Genomic DNA, 19,321 nt, shown 5'->3' with positions numbered 1-19,321 from the left:
AATTCGGGATTTTTTAAATTATTATTATTTTTTTTTTAACTGATATCTGATAATGTCCCACGCAAGACACCATCTGATTTACACACCATGAGTATACGCTATCACCAAAGGCAGCTACGGTTAGCAATGGCTGGTGTGTAACCAACTTATGAGGAAGTCTGTAAAAGCAGCAGAAACCTGTGAGTGAGTGAGTGAATTTCTTTTTCTAAAAATTGCATTGCAGGTAGATAAATGTCTTTTTACTGTAGAAGCACATCAATTATTGGTCTCCTTCATTAGTTACAATCAATGTTGATTCTGAAAAAACATATTTGTCAACCCCTATGAAAAACTATCTGCTCAAAAAAAAAAAAAAAAAAAAAAAAAAAGCACTGAAATCTGTGCAAATCTGTGTAAGAGATAATTATCTATTTTATAATTTATTTGCTAGGAAATACAAAGTTGGCTGTCAGCTCTGTGCTGCCTATTCTTTTAATATGTCTTTGCTTTCTCTCCAATATCACAGTAATGAGTCTGTTGTTCCACTCTGTGCTGTTGGTGATTGAACCCCTACGTAAAAGCTCAGCGGAGCTGGCAGTGGAAACTCTGCCTGACATGCAGGGCAGAGTGCTGCAGGAGCAAGGACTGCAGGCAACGGGAAATGTACTTGGGACACTATGCACTGATGCCTCCTTTGAACAAAGTCCAGTGTTTTATCTGCTTTATAATCAAAAACACAAGGATAACTGACTGTATTGTATGAACCTCTAACACTTTATGTGTTACATTACAGACCTACACAAAATGTAGGTCTGTAATGTAGTGTAATGTAATGTACAGACCTACACCAAATGTAGGTCTGTAATGTAATGTAATGTAGTGTAATGTAATGTACAGACCTACACAAAATGTGGGTCTGTAATGAAACATGTCCAGCTTTACACAGTCAAATTATTCACATAAATTCTGTGTTAGAGGAAATGTCTCAATAACTGAAGTAACATTGCACTGGTTGGTTCAACATTCATCCGGTTGGTTAAGAATTGGGAGGTAGGACAAGGGACCAAAATTGTAAACATCCAAATTACTCTGTAAAAGCACAGTTCCTACTTTTCCAGATTGGGATCATACTCAGTGCAGCTCTGTGCTCCTGTGGCAGGGCATGTCAAAATAGTTAGTGTTTGACTCTAAACACAAAACAAAGGCCATCTGCTAAATTTTCAAAAATAAAATTTATTGTCTTGTGGGAAGGACTGGTTGGCATGCATGTGTCTCAGGGTTGTCTAACAAAGGGATTGGTCAACCGTCTACTCCACAGGATAAACATGTAGTATACATCAGCTCAACACAGACTAATTTTGACTTAAAAAAATCAGGACTTTATTTGTTGGTGGGTTGTGAAATTGTAGTCACCACACAGACTAGAAATGTGATGGAAACATATTCCTGTTTCATTTTCCATCATTACATGCAACATTTTCAGCTGCAGCGACTGTCTCATCTCTACTTATTGTTTATTATTGATATAATCACTACTAAGCTGAACACCAGAATTTCTTCTCAAGGATAAATGAAGTAGCAATCTCTCCATCTCTGTCAGTCTTTTTTCTCTTTACTACTGTTTGTCTCTCCATGGCTCTCTCTGTGTCTGTCTGCATTTCTTTCTATCTTTCCATGTTTACATCCATCCCTCTCCATCTCTTTCTCCCTCCACTGTCTGACTCCATCTCGCCATACATTGCTCTCTGCACCTCTCTATATTTACATCTCTCTTTCTCTCCCTCCCTCATATAGCCATCATCCATTTTTGGACAACCTTTATGCCATATGCTTCGTATACATTATGTGATTTTTTTTTGTCTAGTTGTCTTTCCATTTGTCTATTTAAAACCTTCTTTTAAAGCCCTGCCTTTCCACACAAACTGAAAACTCCAGTTTTACTGGGTTTTTAACGAAATCTGTATTCACCACCAGTTGCCTACACTGATGAGCATACACAATGAAGCTGTACCACAATATAATTACTTTTTAAATAGACAACATTAAAAACATTCATGACAAGGTCTGAGTGCGCAAATGCACCTTTAGGCAGACGTCGGGGTGGAAACCTGCTACTATGGTGCCAAAAAAAAAAATCTGTGCACCTCCAGTTTAAAAAGTGTACATGTAAGCTGGTACAAATGGTCTCTGTAGGGGGCAGGGTTGTTGCTATGTCTGCCATCAGGTTCCATGTGACACACTTTGAGTGGGGCTTGAAGAGGAAGACCACACCTCTGCAGACAGAGACAGAGAGTTTTACAGGTTTGTGTGGGTGTCCATTTCTGTTGTAAGGCAGTACAGCTGTAAGGCTATCAGCCATGGCTGTCTGAGACAAAATGACTCCTTCTCCTCTCGAAAGCCATACCAGAAGCCCAGGATGTCCTTCGCTTCCTGTTTCTGTGTACAGACAGCACAACAAAGAGAAGGGGGAACATGGCAGAAACATGGGGAGCCGGAGAAGGGAGGGAGGGAAAGGAAAAGAAACTCCTAATACCCAGACAGAGGTTTCATTGTGTGAGCTAATCTCACAGCATCTCCTGGAAAGAGCAGCAAACTCTGCAGCAGTTGTAATTTACTGCTGCTCAGGAAACACTAAGATCCCAAATGTATGATGACGCATGCACATAAAAAAAAAAAAAATAAATAAAAAACACAACAACCCAGTATACATGTTGATGAGTTTGACAGAAAAAAAAACTAAATAAAGATAAACTGAATCTAAGATAAAACAAGACTTGATGTAATATCTTCCTTATCGCTTGTGAATCATTCCACTGAAAATTTTTCTCCAATATCTATTGATCCAAGTTTGAGAGTGCCTGTAGCCTGATGGTATCTTTGACATCTTTGGTCTTGATGAAGATGTCACTAGTCCAACTAATGAAGATTTGACTAAAGCACGACTTGCAAGCATCCCTTAGAGCTGGGGTCCCCAACCCCTGGGCCGCGGACGGTACCAGACCGCAACGAAAGAATACAATTGTTTAAAATTTTATGCATTTTATTTTCAATAGTTTTCTGGGTGTTTTGGAATTAAAAATTGCCACATTCGCCCACACCTCACTCCCGCACTTGACCCCCAGGTGTTCTTCATGCCTCATTAAGTTGGGAAGCTAACGCGTGCAAAAAAGGCCCACAAATAGAAGTCCGAGTGTTTCTTGGACAAGGGAGAAGGACCCAACGAGGAGATACCAGAAGGGTCTCAGAGAGACAGTAAAAAGCTGCATTTAAAAGAAAATATCAAGACACCTTTTTAAATTACGGTTTCGCAACAGGTGAGTCATGGCTAGCTAATGGCTCCCACTGATTGTACATTATGTTGAGTTGAAATTGGTGTTATAACCAGTTGATAGTCATTAAAAGTGTGGTTACACTTTCTTTTTTGAATTTTTACATTTTTAAACATTAAACTACAGACTGTTTTCACAAGCATATTTAACAGTTAGGATATAATATCTCCTGACTGCAGTGGAGACACAACTAGTTGAAATCAGGAGTTCCAGAAAGACACTGCACATGCATGTTGAAGAAACAGGTGGTAGCTCAGCTCACCCCAGTCCCCCTCCAGACACACAAATCACCTGAAATCTCAGCTTCCTGTCAGTGGGAGGGGCTTAAGATTTCTCACTGGAGCTGGAGCGGCAGAGATGACCACAGCAGCATCTTTCATTAACTATGCACCCAGAGACAGAGGACACAACAACTACCATAAAAGAAAGAACGCATTAGTCTTGGTCAAATAGGCTGATTCTTCACATCAGCACACATGCACTCACCCTGGGGTAATCTGTGCTTTTGAATTTATATCCTAGAAGAAAAAGGCAAAAAAAAAAAAAAGGCGTCCTGCTGCAGTGCTGCCTCCAGTTCTAGAAAGATTCAAAGAGTTTATGTGTGCACATGATATTCAAAATTGTGAAAGATTTGAGTCACAATTTTAGTGTGATTTGGAGACAATTTCTTTTCTTCAATGGAAAAAGATAGGAATAGCCATCATCTAAGAGCACTGAGTGGACAGGCCTTAATGAAAAAAGATGTGACACAATGTCACAATGTGACCATTGTGCATGATACAGTACAGGCAGGCAGGGAATATCAAATCTATTCAGCTAATTTTGTGAGGTCAGGAACTAAAACCCTGTTCCAACTTGAAACAAATTCCAAAATCATGAGAACCTTATTCAAGTAAAACCAATGGAATTAGATTTTGATATTTGGTTCCCATTTATCAGTAAAGATGTTAAGAGCTATCTGGCACGATCTAAGTGTCTATGTGTTTAGGTAAGAGTTGTGCACAGGTCAGATGTGGGTGAACCAAGGCACCTTCAAACACTTTTCAGTTTCCACTCTCCTGGAAGTTAGTCATGGTCAATGGCCAGAAAAGTGCAACTGTAAAAAGTAATGCAAAAACTGAGCCACGTCTTTCAAACAGGATGTTGCCATTTTCAAACTAAGGTGAGTTCAGAATGAGCTCTTCCAAACACCTCATTAACTCAGAAAGTAACAGGACAATGTTACAAATGTGCATGATGTCCTGGCTTCAGACACAGTGGAGCTGATACCCTGGACCAAGACGTCAATATTTAAATGCAATACGTTTATGCTTGGCCGCTCTAGACTGAATAAATCTGCCCTGTCACCCTTTCCCTTCTGGCCTTTCAATGTGGACCTACAGCTCATTGCAGTGAGGCTGTTAATATTTCCTTTTCCTGGGCCCATGAGAGCAGGACAGTCCTGCCTGTTCCTTTTGTGATGTCCAGGTCTAACAAATTCACTACTTTTGGACGCAACCATCACTGCCCTAAAAAGGTTTTAAGATCCTGAATTGTTTCGCCATGATTAGGACGCTCAGTCAGTCTGTAACTGCACTGACACTACGCTGAATGACTCATTGATTGCTGAGAAAAAAGTCTATGGGCTACAGTCAATTGATAGAGTGGAAATTCCATGCCACATTTTGACCTGGGTGTGCCATAGAGAGAGGGGTAACTCTTGACCATTAGACTAGATAAACTGGAAATGCTTGAGTCACCATGACCTTCAAACCACCACAAACCCTCCTAATTTCAAAGTCATTTACCAGATATTGAGCCAAACAGTCCAACCTTTAGGAATGTGAGCCAGTTAATTAAATCCTGTTGTCACTGCACTGATAGCGGCCTGCTACCAGCAATAATGAAACCAGCTTGACTTCTAATAGAGTACTAGTTGCTTACGATTGAGGCCCAATGTATTCTGACCAGGGAGTACAACAGAAGCCCTCTGTCAAGTATATGACCTTGAGAAAATGAGACCAGCTTTTCATCACAAGCTACTTAATATCTGGAAATGGGACCATCTCATAAACTGCTCCAGAGATTAAGAGGCACTGACAGCAGTTTTTTACTTTTTTTTTTTTTAAACCATTTACATAACAATGACTGCAGACAGTGATCTTGGACACTGATGTCTGCTGAAGGAAACACCACTCAACTGAGTAGAAATCAAGAACCTAGTGCTTGTACATATCTTTATGTATGAACCTTCACAGCTAAACCCAACTAATATTATTATACACAATGATTTTATATTCAGTCTCAAACTTTTGGAGTGTCATTCAGGCTATGTTGGGTCAGCTCCTTGATTAAATGGCAAATGAAACCTACATCCAGCACATCTCAGGAGGCAATCAAACCAATTGAGTCCAGGAAAGAAACATCTTACACAGTACTGTTGCCTGCATTTTACTACCCTTACTACAGCAACATGCATTATACATAGGGAGCTGCATTATACCCTGTGTGCTAATGTATTACATGGTCACACCATTTCCAATAATATTAGAAAGTCTCAGGGCAGTAAATGTCCTAGGTCTGCATGCACATCAGTATGTATGGAACCATTTAACCTGACCAATGCAGAATTATTTGGTAAACAATTCTGTTGAGTTTATATAATCCAATCTGTTTGAGGAAATATTTCAATTTCATTTTTTTAGGAATTTTTGATTTATAAAGGCTGATCAATAAACAATATCAAACAGTGACGGGCAATAAAGAGTAAAACTTTAGATTTATTAATATCTAACTGATCACATACACAGGAAAAATCATGGTAATGCAGGGAAGGACGGTGTGTTCGTAAAGTTTACCCTCAGTTCAAACCAGATTCCCTAAAATATTACATTAATACAAGTATTCAGACACTTTACTTTGGACCTAGTTGAAGCACCTTGGGCACTAATAACAACTTCCAGTGCTGTTTGGATCTGATGTTTAAGAGCCCTTCACATCAAGACCCTCTTGTGGCCTGTCAGGTCTGCTGGGGACAGTATGTGGACAGACATTACCACTCTCTGGACAGACCTTCAGTTGGATTCAAGCCAGGTCCTTGGTTGAGTCCAAAAAGTACAAGAGTGTGAAAGAACTGAAAGATAATGATGGAGTGATGATTTGATTTGTAAATTAAACTATGCAAGTGTAACATGTTAACCTTATGTAGTTCATGTTTGGGATTATTGTCAATATATTTATTGTAATGTATTTGCTTCACTGATTTAGTATTTTCTTTGTCAGTTGAAATTTCTCTGTTTCTCCAAAATAAAGGTAAACAAAAATACACACCAGTCCAATAGCACACAATCTTTAAAACATACAACTACAGATGAGACTCAAAACTGCAGACTTCAGAAGATCCTCTAGAAGGTCAAGTGGCACTGTAGCTGGCTTTGGTTCAGTGCCAACATGTTTTCCTGAGATAATTCAAGTAAAAGAGAAACCATATTCTAAGAAAGCATAACCCTGTTTCTTTCTGTTTATGTCTAGGGTATTTCATTGATTAATTCAGGTCATATCTCGGTCTGGAATGTGAACACGGCATTCTTCACAATGGCCTTCCCTTGAACAGCCAGTAGTATTAGCTCCATAATTTGATAAACTGGAAACAAGGTCAACACTACTAGTTCAGCCGCTCCATATGCTACTTCTGATTTATTAATAATAGTCAGTTCTCACAAGGGCTCAGACTGTGGACAGCAGATTTGTTGATGTCTCTTTTAAATCCCATTAATATTGTAGGCACCAACCATTCACATCTGGACAGAGAACAGCAGTCATGACATGTTGATACAGCGCAACCATCCCAAACATTTTATCACTTCCTTTGTTATGTTTAACAAAATTTCTAAACTTGTCTTCAGGCAGATTTATTGTAAGTAGACTAAATAGTTCAAAGCACAAATGGATAACACTCAAGTAACTTCTTCAAAGTCCAAAATTTGTAAAAGAATCTAGGGCCAGTGTGAGGCACCTGTCACCCTCGCAAGAAGCAATTAGCACATTATTAGACTTGAGAGAACCAATGGAGCTCCGATTTCATTTTAAGACTATTTAAAGAGTTTTTAACTGGCTTGAAGATTGACGCTTAGAAGTCACTTTTGATCTTCTAGTGGCTATTATACATCTTATACGATACCTGTGCCTCTATTATTTGAAGTGTTTTTATTATTGTGTCCATCAGCTGCACTTTTATAGGTACAAAGAATGAAGTCGGTATCTGGTTAATGCTCCCCTGCATGAACACCATCAGCGCTGGAATGTGGACCATGTGGACTCACCCGTCATGTGATCACTACAGTGATATAGTCGTTCTTGGCTGGGACAGACTGGGCCTCTTGCAAAGTATTAAATCACTCTACATTATCAAAGTTAAAATTACCTTTTTAAAATGAATTGGATCTGTCCTAATTTTTGTCCTGTTTCAACCATTTCACAATGAAAATAAGCTCTTCAGCTGACTCAAGACTGAGCGACTTCATCTATCACACTCAATATAGACCGAGCCATCATATTCCCATAAACTCTTCTATATTGCTTTCTAAATTAAGCGCCAGAAGTTGGCAGTAATGTAGCTGCTGTCAAAATACCAATAGAGAAAAGATGATTAATCTATCTATAAAAGTGGATCTGTAAATTGAGGCAAGTGCTGCAAAGCATTACACCTTCAGTCTCTCTAATTAGGATCATTAGATATCGGGGAGTGAAATGTGATTGTACTGAGGTAAATGGGAATTTACCCTATTTCTCACTTGACATACTAGCTCAGTCCATATTTTCCTAGTGAGATTATGGTCTCAGTCTGTAGTTTGAAGTATTCAATTTGTATACAATTATGTACATTTTTAAAATGATGGTCCAATTCAAAGTTAAATAGACCAACTGTACCACACCCACACCCACACTTTCCTTTTTCATTTATGACGCTGGTATTGGTGGTGCCTGTTCCCTGATGATTTTTATTGCTTTAGATGTGTAGTTAAACCTCAATTAATATATTAAAATCAGGTAGTATTTTTTGTTCCTAATAGGTTAGAATGCAATACTAGCTGTTCCAGATTACATTAAACATTCTACATTCAAGCACGTTTGGTTTAAAGTAAATTTAAAAAATGAATTTAATCCCTAATGTAATGGCTGACCTTCAGTCTTCAGATGTAACTGAGCAACTACTGTATACATCAGTTCACAATATCAGGAGTTTACACTGTCAACAATTTTAACCAGTTTTAACCAGTTCACCCAGCCAATAACTCTACTCAATAACTCTATTCATGAGCAAGATCCGCCTATAGGAAGTTACTTAAAGATGACTCTTGCAATGTACTTTTTTTTTTCTTTTTTTTTTTTAAGGAATAGTAGTAGTAGTAGTAGAAGTGGTGGGCATTTGACTAAATGATAAACCTGACTGGTCTTTGCATCCTTTCAGGCCTCTAAATAAACTTGGTTAGTTGTGTAAAATAAGCCTTGAGGGCACCCGTGTACAGAAGAGCAGAAGAATGCCTTTTTTCTACATGCCTGACTGCTTTCTGTGCGATCAAAATATACAGCAGATATCAGATAAAAAAGGGAGAAAATAAATCCAGTAGGCTGAATTGGGGGTTTAGGTGGGCTTGGGGCTTTCTTTGTTTTGTTGTGACATCACAAAATTCCAGAAGTCCTGAAAGGCAGTTTGAAGGCTCAGTTTCTGAACACAAGACTGTGAGCATTTCTAAGTGAACTGAGACCTTTGAGACTTTCACTGTATTAGCATAGATCTTAGACACAAGATATGAGCAAACACATGGAAATCGCTCTTCATTCTCACATCAATACAAGACCTTTAACACACAAATATCAGTACCAGCCTCAAACGCGGTATCAGCTGGTTTACATTAATACTTCTGTTTTAAAAACAGAACTTGGGATACGAGATAAGATAGTCTTTTATTAGTCCCTCAGTGGGTAAATGTGCCACATATAAAGTTAAAAAAGGTGGCCACTGATTATATTCTACATTTCACGAATGTCTTCTACTATTCATAGCTGCTGTTTACAGTACAGCAAGAAGAAGAGCTCTGTATGCCTGAGTGAGAAACCATTGCAAATTCATTAGGGCTATCATGCATTAGACAGGCTACTGCTGCCAACAGTCACTTTGAAGTTTATCAAAATCTAACCTTGACAAATTAAAGGCAACTCAGGGTCAGTGAAACACACTCCAGTTCACTGCGCTCTAGGAAAGATGACTCTTAAAACCGAGAAATCAGGGTATACATGATTTACTTCAGCCAGATTGTTTCCCAAGAACAGTTGTTGGTGACATAACGGTAAACCCAAGTGTCCTTCCAGCCATACACAGTACCTGATTTCTCTGAAACAACATCCACAGAGCAGAAACTAACCAGTCAGGTTGACTGTTTAGTTCGCCTAGGCAGAACACTTGTATGACAAGGCACAATGAAGCTCAAACTAACAGCATTTAAAACTACAACTTATCTAGACTTCACCTGGAGGAGCTGAATGACAGAGCACACACGTCCAAATGAAATGAAGTGAACATTAAAGAAATGTCACAACTGTAAGTCACTGTAATTTTCACTTGAGGTTCACTATGTGAAAATAGCAGATCTTGAAGATTCACAGTGAGCAAGTGGGCATGTTGATGAAGTTTCTATCTTGCCTCCTCCACACTGTACCCAGGCACCACCTCTCGCCAAAACCAGATGAAGAGTTTCTATTAGGTATGAACGCATCTGACATGGACAATCTCCATTTAGGTCCTACATGTGTTGAAGGTCAGCACTTGCCCTGATTGATCTTTGAAGAGGACTTCCGTTAAACCCACTGACCAACTGATGGATAATGCTAGGAAGTCAGGCATGTATTGATGATTTTGCAATTACACTGCAATTTTTAGCCAGTGTCCACACACTTCTGTCTTAATTCATAATTCATAACGTAATTGTTTGTTGATGCTCTGTTTGGAGTCCTTGTTGGAAGAAGAAAGCTAATCATGCCATGTGACTGAAAGTGTGTGGACACCGAGGCCCACATGCATGAGGTCAAATGTGTAAAAATGTGTATGTGGATACTGCCTTTTACAATGTTCTTCAATGTTGGTGTCAGCAGTTGTGTGTCAGTGTTTGTCACTTTTCTGTGTGACAGGAACAATGCCCCACTACACAAAGGCGGCTCCATAAAGACATGGTTTAAGCCAGCAAAGAGCCCTGCACTCCACCTTATCCTGACCCACTGTGGACCTGATCTCATCCCAAACATCAGTGTAAAACCTCACAAGTACTCCAAGCAAAATTACTCTAGTTGCGTATTCTACTGTACCCAACTTTGTGCCCCCCCACGCCGCTCTCTCTCACTCACTCACTCTCAACCCAACCGGTCGAGGCAGATGGCTGCACCCCCTGAGCCTGGTTCTGCTCGAGGTTTCTGCTTCTTAAAAGGAAGTTTTTCCTTCCCTGCTCATCGGGGGATCTGTTGGGTCTCTTTAAATAATTTTATAAAGGGTTTGGTCTAGACCTGCTCGATATGTAAAGTGCCGTGATATAACTTTGTTATGATTTGGTGCTATACAAATCTAATTTGATTCAAAAAGTCGCTGCTGAGCCCCTCCAACTATAATATAATGAGGGGCATTTTGAGGTACTCATACATCAGCCAAATGTAAAGACTATATTGTGCTAATTTTCACAGACAATGCAAATGGAATAAGTTGTAAAATTTTGCATCTCATTTTCACTGACAAAAAATATAATCATGTCTTGTAGGGATTTTCACAAAACATTCATTTTCCCTTACCTGGATTCAGAAAACTGATTGCTTCTAATTGCAAAATGGGCATTTTAAATTTATATCTCAAGTAATTTGTCAGCAATTACATTGTAAAAACAAACATGAGTGTATTATATAAAACAGAGACAGCTTCGGGGTAGTTTTCACTACACACAATTAAAAAAGGGCTTGGACTTTCAGTCAGTGTGCCAGCTGAGACTAAACCAACTATTAATAACCTCAGCCCAACACCTGTAACAGACCTCAGGTTCTTCACAGACTGTGTGTCTGGGCTTAATTTGCCCATGCTGCTGAAAAACAAGGTAGTAATGCAGGTTTACTCTGACCTAGAAGCAGCATGGAGAACACTGCCCACAACACATGGCCTTGAAAGACTGAAGAGTGTGCGCTGTTTAGTGATGATCTTGACCTGATCTTCGTCTGGGAGGAAAGGCTGCAGACCCCTGTTGTTACCAAGACTTAATTCTCTATGTCTGATTCTGTCCGGACTTTAAGAGCAGCAAACCCACCTGGTGTCATGACTGTGTCACTCCGCGTTTTCGCAGTCTTGTGGTGGCTTACCTTGTCCAGCTCGTCGTGCAGCTCCGACAGGGTGGGTCTGATGAGTTTCTCCCCAAGCGGCGCTGCTGTCTGCCGGTAGAAATCGATGTTGGGCACGGCATCGATGGTGTTGTGACCAAAAGTCCTCAGGTAATAGGTGTTGGTGTGGGTGTCATAATGATAGTGATGCTGGCCCCCCGTGGAAGAATGCAAGCTCGTCTCACTCATCACAGTGTCCCCGTTCTGCAGCCCCTCAGTTGGCGCCTCCGGGGAGGCCGCGCTCCCGGCTGCGCTCGGATCCGCGAAGTTCACCACGCGAAACCGGCCTTTGGCTTCTTCTCCACCTGCCCCTGGGTCTGCGGCGGCACACTCTTGAGAAGATTTTCCTCCGGATGGGACAGTGGAGGAGGCGTCAGAGTTCGGCGACTTGTCATCGGTGGCGCCCGCTGCCTCAGCCACAAGGTCCACCTGGAAGCGGCTCTGACTGGGCGTTGGACCGGGTGGCCTCTGCCCCGCATCTGGGGTCAGAAAATCTTCCTCTGTCGCAGTGTTCTCTGACGGGGCGGAAGGCGCGGAGGATAGCGCAGACATGGCACAAGCAATACCAATAAACACGAAGACCGTTGACAATAAAGTCACGTTCTGGCCCGTAAAACAAGCCGGGGCAGAGCATAAACCCGGGAGACGCCCAGGGAAAAGCACGACCTGTTCCGTCTGAGCGGGGCAGGAAGGGCGCAGGGGAGCCGCCGCAGAGACTGGAGAGAACGATAGCTCGTTAGCTAACTCGGAACATGAGGCTACAGACTGGAAACTTTCGGCCGCTCTCCTCTTCCTCCTCTTTCCGCCGGTCGCCTTCCCTCGCTCGGAGCCTAAACTAAGCCCGGTCCAGCTGTCGTTTTTCCGATGTTCGGAGAAGGATGCTGGTGTCGACCTTGCCGCAGCTCCTCCTAGACTCCCGACACCTCTCTGCCTGGTAATATACACACTGCAGTCGGCATCACCGAAGGGGGGGCTCCCGCTGAGAGCGACCTCGCGAGATGTTATCAATCGCCTCTTTGTTTTCCTTTGGCGAAGCAAATGTCGCGAGAAGACATCACAACGCTCAAACAGGAGAAGTTACGTCGTTGGGCTCCCGTGGGAAGGGGCGGTGAAGGGGAGCGGCTCAGGCTGCACCAATAGACCAAACAATAAACCGTGTGTATCCTACTGTCTTCAGTGTATGGCTCTGGGAACACTTCTTCTCTTATGGTGTATTCATGCAAAGCTGGCCCAAGCCTTTTAGGGCTCTAACCAGAGTTGGATTTATTCACCACACCTGTGTCTTCGGCCCCAGGCCCCCAAACATATGTTCACCCCTACATCAGATCGCAGATGGGCTACACTTCTGTCTCAGGAATTGCAGTGCACATGTGGGCACATGGCTCTCTGAGCAGCCTTCCTGCTGTAATAATGGTAAAGCAGCTGTTGTACAGGGTGTCCATAAAGTCTCTTTGCAATTAAAAAAATTACTACAAAAAGCAATTGATGAGATTTGTTGTATGTACTCAGTGGTTATCAAAGTTTTTAATCACATTGCATATGTGTATTTCAGGTACCTTGTTGAAATAGGTAGTGGTAATTGGAAGGGATGGCCCAATTGCCTGGCCACCTCATTCACCCAGTATCACTCCCCTGGACTTCTTTCTGTGGGGTTATGTTAAAGATATCATGTGCTTTGTGCAACTAATGGTGCCTATGTACAGGTGTATTGAATTAGGCAAAAAACTTCTAAAATATCTACTCCAAATTTTGTAATAATTCCCACACATATGCTTTTGTAATCATTTTTTAAGTTGTAAAGAGATTTTATGGACACCCCGTATAACTACTGTTTCATGCATTGTCAGTGAGATCAGAGAGATGGGAAAACATCCCATGTAAAAAAAAAAACTGCATTATAAAAATTATCTTTACAATATCCAAATGTGCATCAATGGCAATGCACATTAATTAATATGGAGCAGCAGGAGAGTCTTTGACTCGGCCTCCGACTTTGTTTGGTCTATATAATTTCAGTACTTCAGTAAACACACAGATCTTTAGATCACCTCCTCCATGCGGTGAATGATTTAGCTGAACTAAATCTTTGCTAGACATTAACTGTGGTAACCTGACCAATAAAGAAAATACAAGTAAAGCAGCAGACCAAATCAAAATGCTCCAAATGCTAAGCAATGGTTGAAAATGGTTATTAAAAGAAATATTACATAAAAAAAATATGTAAATCATATACATAAAAGTATCTGTAAAAGTATACACTTTGAAGTGTTTCAAGGGGGTGATGTGAAATAATATTGAAATTATTAAATGAATACAAATCACTTTTATGTGGCACTTCCCCAGGGTTATGGTTAATGGAACAAATAAATTGTGTGCATGTGTGTGCCTAAAATAACACACAAAGTAGCATAAAAGCAAACAAAGAAGTCTGTGTAACCTGTTCCCACCCCTTTCATATATATTCCTGCATTCCGCAGCAGATACTAAGAATAGGCTGTCAGCTCTTTACACCCCAGACAAAGTTAAAGACAAGCTGAGGAACATGGAAAGCATTTAGCAACTAAAAAGCCTGATATTCCTCATAGGAGCTGGTGGGGTCTAAAGGGAGGACTTATGAGATGGACTTATGAGATGGCACACTTTAAATGTATATTTGTGTCTCTGTGTCAGACACCAAGAGAAACCTAATCCTGCTAAGCAGGTTGCCTAGCACAGGTGGTCTGGGAGGGGGTGGTCACTGCATTGTTGTGACACCACTATGTTCCAGAAGTCCTGACAGTTGGCTCAGTCTCTGAACAGGGCTGTGAGCCTTTCTCTTTGGACCGAGACCTTTGAGACTTTCACTTTATTAATATAGAACCTTGCTCTGATTGATAATGAAAGACCACATGGATGTCTACTGTGATACAATACGGGACCTTTAGTGTTTTGTCCAGTGATGGAGGAAATGTACAGATTTTTTTTCTCAGGTGCAAGTAAAACCAACATTTTTCAAAATGTCACAATTATGCAATTATGCAACGTCCCCACATGTTGAAATTCTACAGTCAAAAAATGTATTTAAGTAAAATAATTATCAACAAAATATAAGGGAGAATCATAACATGATTGGTTTCTACTTACTGCTGGAGTACTCCCCAAAAGAACTGGCTTTCCTAGTTTGCAATGAGATAACTCAACCAAACCTCAGCCAACACATTTGGGATTTTGAACACCAACTGTGAGCCAAATCTCATCACCAAAACCATTGTTTGACCTCAGGAAGCTCTTGCAGCTTAATAGCAGCAAACCCCTTCAGTAAGGTTTCCAACATAGCAGGGGATAGAAGAGGCTGTTATATACCTGCACTACCACACAAGTATAGCCTGATCTCCAAATAATGCTGTTCTGGTTATATACACTAATGTATTTTGATTATGATTCATGGCTTATGGCCTATTAAAAGTAATTAAATTCTCAACCATCTGAAAAACAATAAAAACACACAGATATAACTCAAAGCCAAATTAAAGCAGGTCAATTATAGCAGCCATGAAGATCAGTGCTCCTGAGCTAAGAGGAAAATGACATACCTTATAATTATACCTTGTGAGTCATCACCACTTTTCCCTTCAAAATTGAATCACCATTATCAGATTTGGCCTTTTTGGTGGTAACTGAATTAGAATTATTGATTTTATATTCACAGAGCAACTTGATACTATTACAAAGGCCATTAATACAAAATACTATGGTCTTACCAGTCTTAGTTAAGGTGAAGGCTGATCAAGGGACTGCGTTTATGAAAGGATGATTTTTTACGTTTGTCAAAATAAACAGAAACAAATGATAAAGTATTTTGTGGTCTGCAATCTTTAAATGCCAAAAGCAATTTGTTGCTCTTCAAACAAGGTACGTTGCAAAGTTTACACAGCTGGTCATGCTTAGTGAAAATTTGTGGCTCACAACTGTTGGGTCAACATATAAGCTGTGATGTCATAAATGTTCCTTATACTGTGCCACATTGAGTATTTCCAACACAAACAAGCTTCTGGCAGTACAATCAGTGCTATATTGACAACAACCAATGAGAATTAGACTAATACAATGCCTTTTTCTGAGGTAGCAGACTATATTGATTGTTCAAAATTAAAAGAGATGGTGATGGAATGATCTCGTCTCATATCCAGGTTGCTAACATCAAACCACCAAATAACAAATGAAATGAATGGCCATGAAAGGTCACTGAGAGTTTGAGGAGTATAAAGATGACATGATTCATGCCCTATGGGCTTTGTCACAAGGCCCATAAAATGAAATGAAGGTCAACCAAACATACAGCAAACGCTTAAAAACATAACTGAACTAACAAATGACAAATAGGGGCTTACACAAAGGCTAACCTACACATAGACAATATTGGGCAAGGTATAAATGACTAACAGATAAAACTATCGAATTAAAAAAAAAAAACAACAAAGCTTAAAGTTTCAAATGATTGAATACAAAAGAATAATCAAATCCAACCTCATCCACTCCCTGCTTGCCATAATATGAGGCCATTTTTATTGCTGCTTCCTTTTGGTCAGGGGAGGTCTGATCCAGGGAACAGAAGGTAAAACCTAGTTAAACCAGCAAAAAGAATAAATGACAGATTCCCTGAATGCAGACACTGTAAAATCAATAAAGTGTGCAATTTGATAAAGCCATATGTACCACATGGTACACAGTCCCTGATCTTATCATCCTTTTAGAAATGTAACCAGAATAATGTTGATGTACTGCAAAAACTGTCGGCCGGTGGGAGGTATACCACAGAGTAAGCACACACACTGTAGATGTGCTAAAGAAGAATGAATGCATGTCAGTGGCTCAGAAGTTGTTCAGGCTTATGGCTTCTCAAAGAGTGAGAATAATATCATGTACAATTTCTTTCATCCACATTTCATTGGTCAGACAGATAACTCAGTCACAGATGGACATAGAAGGTCCCATTCTAAGATGCTGCATGACCCTCCATCAGGTCTACAGTTTCCTTCCCTGGTTCTGTTGGTTGCTTACACTGCAGCAGGGTGTCATGCTGACAATCACATTGTGACAGGCTCTGCTATATCTTCACACAGCAGCATGGAAGGTCAAACCCCCCAGATAGTTTTTCCAGCTCATTAGCCAGAAAGACCTCTAATCCAGTTAATGCTGTTCTCTCTAGCAAGGGATCATTACCAACAGCATAACAGCCTCCACACTTTAATGGCGCATGTGTGTTCAAATAATTAAAAAAAATTTGACTCCTGCCAAAATCTCATTTGAACAATTAAAATAATTTTTCTAGAATAGTACGTTTCCAACACACGATTGCACACTAAGAAGAAACTTGCTTTCATCCTAAATGATTGAAGGGTTGACAGGTCTGCTCTGAAAATTATTTCCTGACTCACAGTTAGAACACTACAGTTATATTTCAAATAGAGCTGGCTTCTCTTGAAAGATATGCTTTCCCTAGAATTCAAAAGCACATTTTGTTATTCAAACATTTGTATGAGATTATTGCTTATATTTGAAGCTTATAAAGCTTAAAGGAGCCATTTAGTGACATCACATGACATGCCAATATTCTGAGTTTTAAAAAAGGGTTAATAAACCTGCTGGGCATCATGTGCCCAGTACAGTACAGAAATACCATTTGAATGCAGATAAAACACACAATTAGTGGGAACTCCAACATGTGTCTCTCAGTGTTGTTCACTTTTGTATCTGCCTTTGATTTAGGTAGATTGGGCGGACATGATAACTGAAGTACAAGAAGAGAAAATTAGTGCAGAGATTCCCAAAATGGCACAACACACTGTACTAGACCAAATAGTAAGTAAGCCTTCTGGTGTGTGAACATAATTGCTCAAATTTGTAATTACTGGGGCATTTAGAAAGAGCTGTTGCTGCAACGTTATGAGTCACTTGTCCAGCAGCTTGTCTCCTGTTTCTTATAATCTCAAAACTACCACACTTATTCTGGAGCCGCTATGTGCCCTATAGAGAGACAAAAATACATAGTGGGACAGAACATTTACACAAAACTTGGCATGTATTTTTAATTCTCAGGGCAGATATTCACATTTTATCTGTTTCTGTAGACTCACTTCAGTTCACTGTGGGACCAGAGTGTCTGAGGGTCTTCTTGCTCATCTTGCCCTAACTGTAACTGTCACTCATAGAAAACTGTAGGTGATGTAAGAGACTCATCTGCAGTCGGCCTGCAGGCAAGTTTCACTGTAAACAAATATTCAGCATTCACCAAATCGCCTTGGAGCTGTTGTCATTTGCACCACAATAACTGAGGCCTCGCCCCTTCTCTCATATCTATAAGGTGGCCTGAGAGGGGAGGAAAACTACAAAACAGTAAGTTGCCAAACCCAGGGGCAGACTGAGTTGAAAATTCAGACAGAGAATTTGACTCCATCCCAGGATACACTAACAACTTATCAAGGAAAAAAGTGTGATTAGCCAATAAATATGTAAATAATAACAATATTTTCACAATTGTATGCTATTACTGGATAAACAGTCATATCAGAAAGCCATAATAAAATATTTATATTTAAACTTATGTTTATAAGTTAAAAACATTGGGGGAAGCCAGTATTTTCCATTGTAGTCTCTCGATTGCTCTGTTTCTGAAATACTCTTCAGTAATGAATTATTACTATTATTATTGAAAGTTAAAGTCCATGCAGTGGGATAGAGCTGTGATTCGCTGCACTGTAGCAGCTCAGTGAGGCAGCGTCATACAGGGGCTGAGTTGCAAGATGTCTGACAGCTCAGTCCTGATTGTTATGTTATCACCTGTGAAGTTGACTGTTGAGACCAAATTGAACCTCTGGGTCACTGGGAAGTTTCACTTCTCTCAACAGGCTCCTTTCTTCTCTGAAACGTCAATGCAAACAAACAATGAGGTAAATATCTGCACTAATGTGACAACACAGGAGCAGAAAAAAAATCTAACAACTTATTATTCATATTAAAGTGCTTTGACAAATACAGTAAAAGCAGTTGCACTGTAAAACAGGACAAGACAATATGGAATTACAGAGGAAGGACAAACAGTATACGGCAGCATAGATATTAATGATTATAGGTGCAGAAGCAATATATCAAACATATTAATGCACTGTAAACAAGCACAGTAAAAAAGTAAATTAAAGTAAAAAGTATATACAGATGAAAAAAAGAGGCTTTCACATCAGAAAAAAATCTAAAAAAATTTGTTCCAGAGTGAAAGTGTAAATGATCCATAACCCAGGGATTAAGCTGCGTGCCAGCTGCTGTTATGTAGCTGGTAGCCCCAGTGATCAGGAAAATCTTAACATCAATACTTAAAAGGACAAGCAGCCAATAAAAAGGAACAGGGTCACATGATGTCAACTGTTAAAAACAGGAAGAAGCTGAGCTGCTGTGTTGTGATCCTTTTGGAGCTAAGAAAGTAACCTTTGGTTTAAATCAGAAAGGAGGGAGGCGCAAAGGTCTGGTTTGGAGAAAATCAAGAGTTTTTTCAGATCAGGTTTGAACACTGCAAATATATGTAACACAAAGGAACTGAGAAACATTTTCAATACAACAGAAGCTCCCAGAGGACGCAGAAAACTGAGGAA

General features: G+C 40.1%; 1 protein-coding gene across 2 annotated transcripts in view; it reads right to left on the bottom strand.

Annotated features, from left to right (window-relative positions):
* The window catches only part of slc12a2 (solute carrier family 12 member 2), a 63,468-nt gene extending 50,804 nt beyond the window's left edge, over positions 1–12,664 (bottom strand). Inside the window, exon 1 of one of the 2 annotated variants that reach the window (XM_029515309.1) lies at positions 11,679–12,664. In XM_029515309.1, coding sequence (XP_029371169.1) covers positions 11,679–12,248 — 570 coding nt within the window. In that variant the 5' untranslated portion in view covers positions 12,249–12,664. The remainder of the gene's footprint in view (positions 1–11,678) is intronic. The other variant, XM_029515308.1, reaches the window with a different exon arrangement.
* Between the last annotated feature and the right edge of the window lie 6,657 nt (positions 12,665–19,321).

This window comes from Echeneis naucrates, chromosome 12, assembly GCF_900963305.1.
Source record: "Echeneis naucrates chromosome 12, fEcheNa1.1, whole genome shotgun sequence".
Lineage (NCBI taxonomy): Eukaryota > Metazoa > Chordata > Actinopteri > Carangiformes > Echeneidae > Echeneis > Echeneis naucrates.
This window is presented reverse-complemented; position numbering and strand designations above follow the sequence as displayed.